Here is a 14,503-nt window from a genome sequence, read left to right as displayed (position 1 = left end):
CAAGGTAGGTTAGGGTGAAGGAGCTAGGCAAGCTCGGGTGGTGACGTTCAGTGGCGGAGATGCGCAGGTAAGTAGGACCTGCTAGCGGAGCCACACGACCCAGACCCGAAATTGTGCGAGGGCACAGCGTAGAAAAATCGGGGGAGTGAGACCCCAAATAGGAGAGCACCACAGTATGTGCAATGGGAATTGGTTTCTAGAACCACATCGTGTAAAGTGGCCGATGGATTGGCAGGGCAAGACCCCGGGTAGTTTAACTGAGTTAGTCATTTAGAAGATAGTTAGGAGAAAATCTCTTCGCACCATCCGCATCCGCTCACCGAGGTGATAGAACTCCACACCAGATTTTGTGCAGATGTTTGGAATGAAGACGTTGGTGAGACATTGTTTGTGATTCCATCTCTTCCTCCTTAGGAGGGTTTGATGACGAATTTGGATTAGGGGATGGGAAAGACAAAACGTAGCGACGAATTTGTAAATGGTGTAAATACGGGGTAGGGGCAAGGGTAGAGTAGGTGACATGTGGGGTGACGAACGCTAGGGATGAGCTTTCTCAGCTCGCTCTCCCGCATCCTTCATATTGCATTGCCTTGTTTTGATGTGTACCCTTGCGCCTTTTCCCCCCGCTAATCTGCTTTGTCTTCCTTCCCCACTCATGGACCATGCTCTTTTGTGTCCGAGGGGAGTGTGCAAGTGCCCTGGATTGTGCGCCCACACCCTTGCTGCCTCCTGCCTGCACTGATGCACCATATGGACCACACGTTCTGTGGCCTGGCACCACTTATGGACCACACGTTCTGTGGCCTGGCACCTCTGCTGGGACAAACCATTGTTGCCAGCGGTATCTGGCTTGCGGACCACTGTTTCAAGTGGCATCCATGCCCAGCAGTGGACCACCTGAGTTGGCCCTGATGGCCACAAATAAAAAAGCGGACGCGGTGTGTGCCCTTTTTATTAATTGAAACAACATCAAGCAAGAAGATCAAGCCAAGATGCATCGGCCCAGCAGAGAAGCAAGAAGACATCATTCATCATTTTATTACTTTTGAAATGTTTGGTGCATTTTCATGATGGTGCTTTTTGGAACATTTTTTTTATTATGGTGCATATTGGTACATATGGGTATGGTGTATCAGTGCAGTGCATGGCAATGGCATTTCCTCTTATCAAAACATCTTCTCTTTTCCCCACAAAAGACAGGTCCTGGGTTCTAGTTTTGTAAATAATCAAATTATTAGTGTCTTGTAAATAATGCTCCCCACCGGCTATGTGTAGTTTGAAAACCATTCCGTAATTCGGTTAATTGTGGGTGTGAGTCCGTTAGATAGGACGCAACGCAGCAGGGAGGGGACATATTTAGTGTTAAAACTGTTGCACTCAGGGTAGTAGGTTAAAAGTAGAGGGTAACCACACCTAAGTGTCACATTAATTTAAAAGATAGCCCTTTTGTTTCGGCTCGGGACGAGCCTGGAAAAAGGGGGGGGGGGGTGCAGTGTTGCGGTTTTGAGAACACTCACTTGTATAAATAAATTCAACATCATTAAAGGTTAAAGGTAGCACCCCTAGTTAGTCCACAAGCAACACGTAGGCCACCATAGGATTCCAGTTATTTCATTAGTATGTGTTTTCGATAAGGCCGTGTTTCCAATAGTTGAATCTGCATTGTGTCAATCAAATAAGAAGTAGGCCCCATTCTGTTCAGTTTGCAACCTCCCTTTCCAAGTGACGCCATTACGCACCCTCCAGTCTGCCCATGGCCCCTCCAAATTGTCACGCGCCTCTGCCAGCAGCGTTCGCAGCCTCGCTGGGCTTCCGTCCAGACGCTGCCAGAAGCCACGAGGTAAGGCCCAGAAAAAGGGGGCGGAACGCCAAGAAGAAGGTGTGGCCACGTCATCCAGTCGTCAAAGGCGTGGCCGGTAAGCCCTCACCAGCCAACCAGGGCTGAGGTGACATCACCGACAGGCGTGGTTTTTGGCTCGCGGAGTGGTCGCGTTATATAAGCGCGAACGCAAAGCCCTTTCACAGGACTCACTCGCTGGCGCTGTTAAAGGACTTACGCGGATAAGGATTGGTGCGCAGAACCGGGCTTGGTCGGGAGAGTGCGCTGATCAAAGGACTTGCCAGCGAGCACATTGCATTGGCTTGAAGGAGAGATATGGCAGCGCTTGTTAAGGACTCGCTGGGAAACACGCATTGCATTGCATTGGAGTGTGTATGTTTGTCCTAGGGTTCTAAGAATGAGACTGTTTAAGACTGCCCTGTGTTCTGCTTATTCCTCTTCCCATCTTGCATATTCCTTTCGTTTCCTCTTCTTTCTGGATATTTGTTTATAAATCAATCTTTGTTCTTCCTAGTCTCTGGTTTCCTCTTGTCCGATCGCATTCGTCTTTTCTCTAATTGGGTAAATGTGGCACGATTAGGAACCGCTCAGAATCGGGTTTAGTCATTGTTCATGGCCCGAGTCGCGGCTCGCTTCGCTCGGCGTATCCACTAACGCTGCGGCTCGGGAGGGAGGTTATCTCCTTGCTTCACGGTTGGTGTTGGTAATTAGGTAACAGGACCAAATTGACCAGCAACCCCACCTAATACCGACCAGAAGGAATGGGGTAACTTCAGGATCACGTTGGTCAGTAACAGACAAGGGGATTAACCCCCTCTTGGTAAGGGGAAAAGGCCAATGTTTGAGATCCGCAACAATATATATATTTTTATATATATATATATATATATATATATATATATATATATATATATATATATATATATATATATATATATATATATATATATATATACAGTCACGTGAAAAAGTAAGTACACCTACAATGTAAAGTAAGTACACCATGTAAAGTTTTGACTTTTTCAACATATTTGAACATACAGCTATTTAATCTTCATTTCAACAATATTGAAAGATAAAGGTGATATAATATAACGAATATCATGAAACATTTACATTTTGTAGTCCATTGTATAATTTAAATAAACATAAATGCAAATTTCGCATGGGGAAAAAGTAAGTACACCCCTACATTTATCACTACTTCAAATACCTAAAATTAGAATCAGGTGCACCAGCTCAGGTGCAAATGATTAGAACATCGTTAGAGAGGATCTTGGAGGAACCTGTCTTATTTAAACCTCAGACATTTAGTTTGGTTTGCTCTTTGTTGTTGAAGTGCGCAGCGTCACTATGCCGAAATCAAAAGAGCTATGTGAGGCCTTCAGAAAGAAGGTTATAGATGCATACGAGTCTGGGAAGGGATTTAAAAAGCTCTCCAAACAATTTGAAATCAATCATTCGACTGTCAGGAAGATAATCTACCAGTGGAGAAGATTCCAAACAACTGCCAACTTGATCAGACCAGGCCGTCCCAGCAAGGTCAGCCCGAGAGCAGACCGCAAGATGCTGAAAGAAGTCTCGAAGAACCCCAGAATGTCATCACGGGACTACAGGTAGCTCTTGCCACTGTTGATGTCAAAGTGCACGAGTCTACCATTCGAAAGAGGCTGCACAAATTTGGTCTACATGGGAGGCGTGCCAGGAGGAAACCTTTGCTGTCCAGAAAGAACATCAGGGCAAGACTAATGTTTGCCAATGAACATCTAGGCAAAGACCAGCACTTCTGGAACAATGTGCTCTGGACAGATGAGTCAAAGGTCGAGCTATTTGGCCACAGTACCAGAAGACATGTTTGGCGAAACCCGAAGACAGCATTTGACCACAAGACCCTGATACCAACTATGAAGCATGGTGGTGGAAATATTATGGTTTGGGGCAGCTTTGCTGCAACAGGGCCTGGGCATCTCACCATCATAGAATCCACTATGAATTCTTCATTGTACCAGAGGGTGCTTGAGGATAATGTGAGGCCATCTGTCGGAAGTTGAAGCTCAACTGAAGGTGGACCTTGCAACTTGACAATGACCCTAAACATACCAGTAAATCCACCAAGGAATGGCTGAAAAGAAAGAAATGGAGGGTTCTGGAATGGCCAAGTCAAAGCCCGGATCGAAATCCCATCGAGATGTTGTGGGGGGATTTGAAACGAGCTGTGCATGCAAGAAACCCCTCAAACATCGCACAGCTGAAAGAATTCTGCATGGAGGAGTGGGCAAAAATTTCTCCCAGTCGATGTCATAGACTGGTAGACAGTTATAAGAAACGCCTACTTGAGGTTGTTTCTGCCAAAGGGGGAAATACCACCTATTAGAGCCAAGGGTGTACTTACTTTTTCCACATGCGAAATTTGCATTTATGTTTATTTAAATTCTACAATGCACTACAAAATGTAAATGTTTCATGATATTTGTTATATTATATCACCTTTATCTATCAATATTGTTGAAATGAAGATCAAATAGCTGTATGTTGAAATATGTTGAAAAAGTCAAAACTTTACATGGGGTGTGCTTACTTTTTCACATGACTGTATGTATATATATACACTAGCAGAAGTACCCGGCTTCGCTCGGGAGGTTTCATGGGAATTTGGGTTATGAGTGGTTTCCCAACAGCCACTCGGATTTTTTATTCCAGGTTTACTCCTGTGGGCATTTGGCACCTTAATGGCGAGGTGCACCCGCCTTGACACGATACCGTCATTGAGTATTGTGACCTTTTTATAGAACTAAGAGCTTGCCAGACTCGCAGTCCAGCCACACTCTAATAGCACCACCACTGATGGTCCGCAACTGCATGTTAGTCATTGCTTATTTCGCAATTGACCTTTATATCTATAGGACATTTTGTATAATTTAGCCCCACTTATGACGGGCAATTTCACTTCAGCACTTCAGTGTTGACGATGTTGTGAGTCGTTGCAGTTGGAGTGTAAACAAAAAGATTGCAGGGATTTCCAACTCTGGAACAGCCTACATCTAGCTGACCATGAGAAAAGCAAGACTCTTCCAGATGCAATCCTGCCACTGTTAATGTTTGCCCTTGTGATTTGTTGATAGACATGGCGAAACTGACCCTGACAGGAAACTGAAGTCTCTTGATCTGAAAGGGTAGGTCAGATGGCATGAGAGGAATGCGAGGATTTGCCATCTTCTCCATTCACGAAGAGCAAAGGATACTGGAGGGCATCGTAAGACCTATGGGTTTCACTGATGAAGTTGAGGTTGTTGTCACGACATTTGAGGACAATGTCTCTTCTGCCATATTCTTGGCCAGTCATAATGACCGCCACCTCATTAAGTGCTGGAGCATTGAATCGGCGTGCATGCTCACCGGATGGTCTTTTGTCATCATCAATGATGATCTGAAATTCCAGGGTAGGAGCATTCTCAAGGGCATATTTAAAACTTTCAACATAGCTGTTACTTGAATGAAGCATTTCTTGCAGCTTCAAAATTAAATAAAATCTTGTACCCTGGTTGCTGTTGTATCTACTCTGGGCCTGTTGTTGAAGATCTCCAACAAAGTATATCTGCAAATACCGAGGCTGTTCATTTGGTAGGGGCTGGAGGGATCCTATCCTGTGGTAAATCTGTCCCTGAACTTTGAATGTTGGCATGAATCCTCCCTCTGTGATGACATTGGCGCCGAATGACGTCATTTGAAAGGCACAATTGTATTTCCGAATATTCTGAAGGAAATGTTTGGACTCTGGAGTGGTGCCAAGAAGAAGATCCTTAAGTGGCTCAGGTAGTTCAGGAAGCATAGTCAGCTGAACTTTGCCATTAGTGCAACACATCCCTGGTGTTTCTTTATCCCACTTTTTGGCGCTACAATTGTCACAAATCTTAGACATGGAACCAATGGTCACTAGTTCGTGTGATGCATAATCATGGCTTGGATCATAGTTGAAAGCACCTTGGTACCACTGTTGCGTCGTGAATGTTCGAGATCTTACCTCAGCATGACTTGTCCTATCTCTTTGACGCCTTGTCTGACGTTCATCTGGAGTTTCCTCCTGCCGTCGAGTTGACTGTCGGAAGACCTGTTCTTGGAGGCGAGACTGCCTCTGTTCTAGTGCTTCCTGCTGCCTTTCAGCTCTTCGTCTGGCAGCGTTTTCTTGGAGTCGTGACTGTCTTTCCTCGAGTGTCTCTTGGTCATGAGAGCTGATCGCCTGCGTGCCAGGGTTTGAAGTTCCTGCTGATGTTCCGCATCTGTCCATTCTTCTCTTCGTGTCTGCATATGGAGGGCTGCAGGCGACTTTACGAAATTTGGCCGCTTTTTGGGTGGCATCGTAGTAGGGAAAACTGTCGCTTTTCGTTTGATAATGGGAAGAGGTGGGGAAAACGCTGTTTTTGATGGAAAATGTTCGCTTTACTTATAAAATAGGAATAAATCGGAGATTTTCGAAGCTAGGAATAAATCGGAATGAAAAAAATAGGAATAAATCGGAGAAATAGGAATAATAATAATAATAATAATGAAGAAACGTGGCGAAAACATTCGCTATTAAAATGAATGTTGAAGTAATGCCACGGCTTATATAGGATTATTAGGAGGGGTGGAGACCTTAGGGAGGCGGAGATTATTTAAATTGTCCAATAGAAAAAGGGTAAAAAAAAATTGACCCTTCTAGAAAGGTCAAATATTTCGTGGTCCTGCCTTTTTGGGTTTTTTTTTTTTTGAGTTCACGCTCGGGGGGGGGGGGGGGGGGGGTGCGATTTCAGTAATTTTAAAGACTGCCATTGGATCCCCATATAAAACTACCCCTAGTTGTGCACCATTAAGACCTCGAAGTAGGAGCATATGGATTTGTATACCTAACGACACCATAAACAGACATTGCCTTTTATTAGCGCTGAGGAAGCGCCTCTAGCGAATGACTTCCAGCCAGTGTAACGCGAATTCCTGTCACAGGAATTCTGAGATCATATAAGTGTGACGTGGCAGTTCCTGATTGGTTCGTGTTGGGGAACCCCTTCTCGCTGCCGACGTGACGTAAATTCGCGCACGCGCACTGGTGAAGCGCGAGATTCGGCCCAAGGTTCTTTTATTATTATTATTATTATTTTTGTATACAAGATCGAGGCTCGAACCATGATCGAGGCTCGAAATTCCATGCCCGAACCTCAGCGCAATCCAAGAGGATTCACTTGTTATATATATATATATATATATATATATATATATATATATATATATATATATATATATATATATATATATATATATACTGTATATATATACTGTATATATATATATGTTACATTCGCTCCAGCCTGTGTTCCAATCTCTGCCTCCATATAAACTAGCTACCATCTTGTTTTTCCAAAAAAACAGGGAGAGGCATCAATGTTAATCACCTGCATAGGTTGGATGTTGATCCAGAGGATCCACCTGTCACCACTGGTTGTGGGTGGATGTTAAAGATGCCATTGTCTTTCATGAAGAGTAGGTGAATTATCACCTGCATCCTTGCCAAATTATTGCATCCTTCAGTTAAGTGTTTGTCCAGAGAGTGAGTGGTGATCTGCCCCAGGATTGGTTCTAGCCTTGAATCATTTCTCTTCTTGTATATGCCCCTTTGCATCCTTTCTTCAGATCCACACACCCACAATGCATCTCACTATATCCCCTTCTAAAAGTTATCCTGTCTCTGCTGAAGAATGAAGATAGCATCAACCCTGGCGTAAACCCAAACTGTATCGCATCAATACCTCACAAACTCCATGCGCCAATTATTCATCACCCTTTCCAATAGTTTGAACACGTACTCCATCAGCTTAATGTGCCTGCAATATTTCCACACACCATGATTGAATATATATATATATACCAACATATAGTATATGTATATATAATTCGTTTTCGAGCAGAGACTTACGAAACATCATCATTTGGGGCAGTGTATAATACTCGTATATGTACAGCTCATGTTGTTTCATTTTCATGAATCTTGAAGTGCTCATTTTTACAATCGATGGCTTAATCTGGTGTTGGCCGTTTGTGGCTAGAAATTAAGATTGAATCAGGCGAATTAATTTGTGGCTTCCAGCACAATGAGGGTTAACTGAACAATGGTCTAGCAGTGTTGGTAGACGGGAGTGAAAATTATCAGCATTAAAATTGGTGCTTACACAGTGATTATATTACTCCTTTTGAACGTACAGGTGCAATTTGTCAGCGCTTCTTTTCTTCCTCAAGTGTTGAAGGTTAATAAAATACAGGACAAGGACATCTGGAGAAAACAGACAAGTAAACACGATGTGTGGACGACTGATGTGGGCCAGTGGCAAGCAAACAACTGGTACCCGTGGTATCGTTGCCAGTTCAAACTGAATTGAGGCAGAAATAAATATATTCAAAAGGATGGACAAACCCCTTGGGTTGGTGTTCCATTTCGCGATTTGAGAAAAATTGGAATTGATTTAAGTAGACTCTTACTTTTGTACCTCACTGTACACTCTGAGTGGTATAATTTATGTGCATGACGTCAGTGTCATGTCATAGGGTTAGTGTGCTTCCTTAGTCAAATCTTCTATTTTATAATAGGCTACGGTGATTCTGTCTGTCTGTTGGACGTCTGTCCGGGGGTGTGGCTTACTCAGTTTGCAGAGTAGCTCCACCCACTCCTCCTTCTCGAATAGCTTTGAGGCCTGTTTAGTTAGGCCCGTGCTGTCTTTCTCTCTCACACAGATTTATTTCAATTCTAATTCGATATATCATTTCATTTTTCGCAGTCGTTAACATAGTTTTAGACTCGGTTGAAAAAAAACGGGAAGAAAATCCGATGAAAGTTTCCGTTTATAGAACGAAATGAAATCTCAAACACCTGTAACTTCAAAGCCTTCTTGAGTCTCTCTCACGCCTTTATCTCCAATCTAACTCACCATCTGAGTTTCATTTTTATTGATGGTTTTAGACTCGGTATCAGCAACGCGGGAAAATGCAGAGATATATTTTTTAAAAATACACCATATCACCGCCCAACACCGCCCAACCGCCAACAACCGCCCAACATGTATCATACACCGCCCAACATGACACAGACGGCAACATGTCGATATTATCGCTTTTTCTTTAAACCGAGTGCACCGAGCCGAACCGAATAAACCGAGTGAATTCACCGAGCGAATTTCATCCAATTCCACCGAGTTTCATGAAATTACCGAGAGATATTTCTTCGTTTTTATTTTATTAGTTACCAGCAGAAGTACCCAGCGTTGCCGGGCGGGGGAGTGGGGAAAGGCACGTACACTTTAAACATGTATATACATGTGGGATGTGGGATATATACATGTGGGACATGTGTGTGTGTGTAGATGTATATATGTGTATAATGTGCATATATGTGGATACATATGTGTATATGTGTCTGTACGTGTGTGTGTGTGTGTATATGTGTATGTGTGTGTGTGTGTATATGTAAACATGGGCCGGTGTGTGTGTAAAGTGTGAGGACGTATTGGAGAGGAAAATGCAGAGATTTTTTTTTTTTAATCGCGCCATGATGATAAACGAAAATACACCGCCTAAAATAACAGTCGACATATATTTAAAATTCGCTTTTTCTTTTCCGTTAAGAGATATTACTTTTACTTTTGATGACAGTCGTCACAAAACGACATATATTTCTTCGTTTTTATTTCATTCAACATTATTAGCCGGAAGTAAAATATGGGTCAGGAAATTACCGAGAGATATTTCTTCGTTTTTTTATTTATTAGTTATTTGCGCATACACTTTAAATAGGTTTATTTGAAATCTTTAATTTTCACAATGTAATTTATTTGTCATTTGATGATGACGAGACACTTCCTCTTGACTCGTGACAATTCATGCGTTGCGTGGAAACTTCCATTTCCAAAATGAATGACACAGTCGATGAAGAACGCACACTTGAACAGGATGCAGCAAGAAAACGAATGAGAAGGGCGAACGAGTCCGTCGTCGAACGTCAATGCAGACTTGAACAGGATGCAGCAAGAAAACGAATGAGACGGGAGAACGAGTCCGTCGTCGAACGTCAATGCAGAATTGAACAGGTTGCAGCAAGAAAACGAATGAGACAGGAGAACGAGACAGTTGAGGAACGTGAACACAGACTCGCACAGGATGCTGCTGCAACAACGATGAGGAGGGAGAACGAGACCGTCGATGAACGCCAACACAGACCCGCACGGCATGCTGAGCAACAAAGACGTTGGAGGGCTCAGCAAACATATACAACCGCAGCCATAATGAATCCGGCCGAAGTATCCGATAATATTGTTCAAGAGCAAAATTGCGGTCCAATGACGTCAACATGTGTGTACTGTTCTGCACACCATTTCACAAATGAATCAACAGGACAAGGGGATGGATTTACACTGTGTTGTTCCAAGGGAAATGTTAAATTGCCTCCACTATTTGCCGTACCTGCTCGACTGCAACAACTTTATCAGGGTGACGATGGAAAATGTCGCAAACTTCCAAGACAATATCCGGAATTACAATTGGGCATGAGCTTTTGCATCAATGGGTGCTCAGATCTCATCTCCTCCAGGAAATGGACCGTACTGTTTCAAAATCCACGGTCAAATTTACCATCGCTGTGGTCCATTACATCCATCACATGTACATGATCAAGCACAATTTGCACAATTATTTATTTTGGATACAGCTCAAGCTACAAAGGAACGTATGAATCGACCTGAGAATCACAGATGTTTGCAAGAATTGATGGCAGAACTGCACAACATACTATCTGACGTTAATCCTTATGTCACATGTTACAAGACTATGTTCGAGCGTGAACAGGAAGAAATCGGGAAAGCTGTCCTTGAAGATCGCCTCCCTTCTACCTTGGAAATGCATTTTCGTCGACTGTGTGCAGACGACCAAAGACGTTACAACATACCAACTGCTGATGAAATTGCTGCTGTCTTCGTTAGTGGACAAGATGGTGAACCACCTGCAAACAGGGATTTCCAGGTTCATTTGCATGACCAGGGCTTACACAATCTCTCTCCACTTTCCTCTCACATTGATCCCATGACATATCCCATTCTCTTTCCACATGGCGAGCCTGGATGGATGATAAACATGCCTCACTAGCGACAGACTGCGGTTCGAAACAAGGTAACTCATCGTGAATTCTATGCCTACCGACTGGCTATTCGAAATGAATTCAGCACTATCCATTCTTCGGGGAAATTGTTCCAGCATTATGTTGTCGACGGATATTGCAAGGCAGAAGTTAATCGACTGCAATACTTCAAACAAAATCAGGAAACCCTTCGAGCCATGGAATACAGAGGACTACTGGACCACATCCAGAACGTTGCTGCTGATAACCAACGTCCTGTCGGTCGTATCGTCATTTTGCCGTCGAGTTTTGCAGAGAGTCCAAGAGCTATGCAGCAGAACTACCAAGATGCTATGGCCATTGTTCGCAAATTCGGAAAACCAGATCTTTTCATCACGTTCACGTGTAATCCAAAATGGACAGAGATACAAGAAAACATCGGACAACACCAACGAGCTGAAGGCAGACCAGATTTAGTGGCACGTGTGTTTCATCTGAAATTAAAAGAGTTAATCGACGATATAACGAAGAAGCACGTGTTGGGCAAAGTACGTGCATTTCTCTACGTCGTCGAGTATCAGAAGCGTGGCCTACCGCATGCCCACATATTACTCATGCTGTGCCAAGAAGATAAAATTTGTACCGCCGAAGACATTGACAGAATTGTTTCCGCACAAATTCCTAATTCAAATGAGTCACCAGAGATCCATTCCTTGGTGAAGTCTCACATGATACATGGTCCGTGTGGCACTTCAAATCGCCATTCGATTTGTGTGAAAGATGGAGTGTGCAGTAAAGGCTTTCCAAAAGCGTATGCTGCAGAGACACTTGCGAGCATAGATGGCTATGCCCTTTACAAGCGTCCCCCAAATGGACCCACCATAACCGTTCATGGAACCGATGTTGATTGCCAATTTGTGGTCCCATTCAATGCTTATTTACTGCAGAAGTACAGCGCACACATCAACATTGAGGTTTGCGCAAGCATAAAGAGTATAAAGTACTTATTTAAATATGTGTACAAGGGACATGCCTGTGCCGGCATCGAAATTCGAGAGCATGGGAGAGTGGAGGTGGACGAAATAAAGACCTATTTGGACTGCAGATATGTCAGGGCCCCAGAGGCAGCATGGAGATTGATGGAATTTGAAATGCACAAACAGTCCCATTCCATCACCAGACTTGCGGTACACTTACCTGAATTGCAGACTGTTGTGTTCAGGGATGGTAACGAGGAAGAAGCCATTGTACGACATAGGGGTACAACACTTACAGCTTGGTTTCAGTTAAACCAGAGAGACCCTGAGGCACGAAGTTATCTGTACCATGACATTCCAAAATATTACGTATTTGAAGATGGACGAAAGACATGGAAACTTCGACGCCGGGGTGGCAACAAGGTTATCGGACGCATGGTTTCGGCAAGCCCTATGGACATTGAGCGCTTTCATCTTCGTGTACTCCTGCTGCATTGCCCTGGTAAAACATCATTTGAAGATCTCAGAACCATAGATGGAGCAGTTTGTGAAACATACAAGGATGCAGCCAGGAAATTACATTTAACAGAAGATGATACGGAATGGGACAGGTCCTTAGCTGATGGAGTTATCTTTGCCATGCCACAACAATTGAGATCTCTTTTTGCAACCCTATGCATATTCTGCACACCAACAGACACGTCGGCACTGTGGGAAAAATATAAAAACGACCTTTGCGAAGATTTTGTGCACAGCGACCATATCTTGGAACACAGTATTTTCATGGCATTGCGAGAAATACAGTCCTTCCTCCTGAGACATGGACAGACCTTGGAAGCATTTCAGTTACCAGTACCTCCGGACACTGTTGAAGATCTTTCGAGCGATGATTATCAGTATGTACTGGGAGATGAACATGAAAAAGGTGAAAACAACAGACAACTACTAAATGATGACCAAATCCAAATTGTAGATGAGGTCCGACAGGCCGTTCATTGTAGGGACCAGTACACAGGCAACCGGTTGTTTTTCATTGATGGACCAAGCGGAAGTGGCAAGACCTTTCTCTATAATACGCTTCTGCACATCTTGCGAGGCCAGTGTTGTTTGGTTCTTCCAATGGCGTACTCGGGCATTGCAGGAACATTGCTAGCAGGGGGGCGTACATCGCACCATCGATTTAAATTGCCAGTGCCCATTTTGGAAAACTCCACATGCAACATATCACCTACGAGTAAAGATGCAGATGCTCTAAGGAAGGCCAACCTATTCATTTGGGATGAAGCACCTATGGCTCCAGCATATGCTTTAGCGGCTGTTGATCGATGTCTCCGGGATGTAACCAGCAACAACATTCCTTTTGGTGGAAAGGTCTTACTTCTTGGTGGGGACTTCAGGCAGGTTTTGCCTGTTGTACCTCATGCTGCACCTGCAGCAATCATCGCCACATGCATCAAGCGTAGCAAGTTGTGGCCAAAGTTCAAACAGCTGAACTTAACATCAAACATGAGAGCTGATGATGACGAAGAATTCTCAAAATGGTTACTGTCGGTTGGAAATGGGACTGTGGAAACAATTCCTGACTCAGATTTAATACGACTGCCTGATCGTATCTGTGTAGAAGACAACATTTCTTTAGCAGAGGCTGTTTTCGGTAATTTGAACGAAATCCATTCAAACTATGATGCGCTGGCACAACGAGCCATGTTGTTTCCAAAGAATGAATCCACATTTGTGATCAACGATGAGATACTGGATGCATTTCCTGGGGAAGAAAAGACGTACTTCAGCGCTGATTCCATTGTCTGTGATGATCCTGAAGAGGCACTAAATTATCCTATGGAATTCCTAAATCAATTAACTCCTTCTGGAATGCCATTGCACAAACTTCGCCTCAAAGATGGTGCTGTCATCATGTTACTCCGTAACTTTGATCCGAAACAGGGACTGTGCAATGGTGCAAGATTGGTTGTTAAAAGATTGTTGCCAAACATAATAGACGGAGAAATAATTTCTGGCAGTCACAAAGGAACACGCACATTTATACCCAGGATTAGTATTGCACCTTCCGATACAACACTACCATTCGTACTCAAACGCCATCAATTTCCAGTTCGTGTGGCATTCTCTTTCTCAATAAACAAGAGTCAAGGTCAAACATTACACAAAGTTGGGATTTACTTACCAGAACCCGTCTTCAGCCATGGCCAATTATATGTTGCATTGTCGCGTGCTAAACGATTTGAGGATGTCAAGGTAAAGGTAGTCAGTAATGGCCAACAGGGAAAAATTGATGGCCACAGTGGAATCTTCACCCGTAATGTTGTTTACCCGGAGGTCCTGCAGTGACACCATTCAGGCAACAAAAGGAGGGCATGAAGGAAAATAGTTAATTACTCCGACACATTTAGTTGCGGTGATTGAAAAATCACCGGACTATTGTTGCTGTTTTGATGCTTTTTACTGCTGTTTTGATGCTATTTCACTGCTGTTTTGATGCTTTTTCACTGCTGTTTTTTCACTGCTGTTCTGATGCTTTTTCACTGCTGTTTTGAT

At 43.4% G+C, this 14,503-nt stretch overlaps 1 protein-coding gene across 1 annotated transcript; it reads left to right on the top strand.

Annotated features, from left to right (window-relative positions):
* Positions 1–10,753: 10,753 nt before the first annotated feature.
* Positions 10,754–14,300, top strand: LOC144894183 (uncharacterized). Its single transcript, XM_078786273.1, is given in 3 exon segments — positions 10,754–12,430; positions 12,899–13,360; positions 13,691–14,300. Coding segments are annotated over 3 exon segments (2,745 nt in total). The 3' UTR covers positions 14,297–14,300.
* Positions 14,301–14,503: the final 203 nt, after the last annotated feature.

Source organism: Myxine glutinosa, chromosome 11, assembly GCF_964187855.1.
Source record: "Myxine glutinosa chromosome 11, kmMyxGlut1.1, whole genome shotgun sequence".
NCBI lineage: Eukaryota > Metazoa > Chordata > Myxini > Myxiniformes > Myxinidae > Myxine > Myxine glutinosa.
The sequence above is the reverse complement of the archived record's forward strand: the minus strand, read 5'-3'. Positions and strand labels throughout refer to the sequence as shown.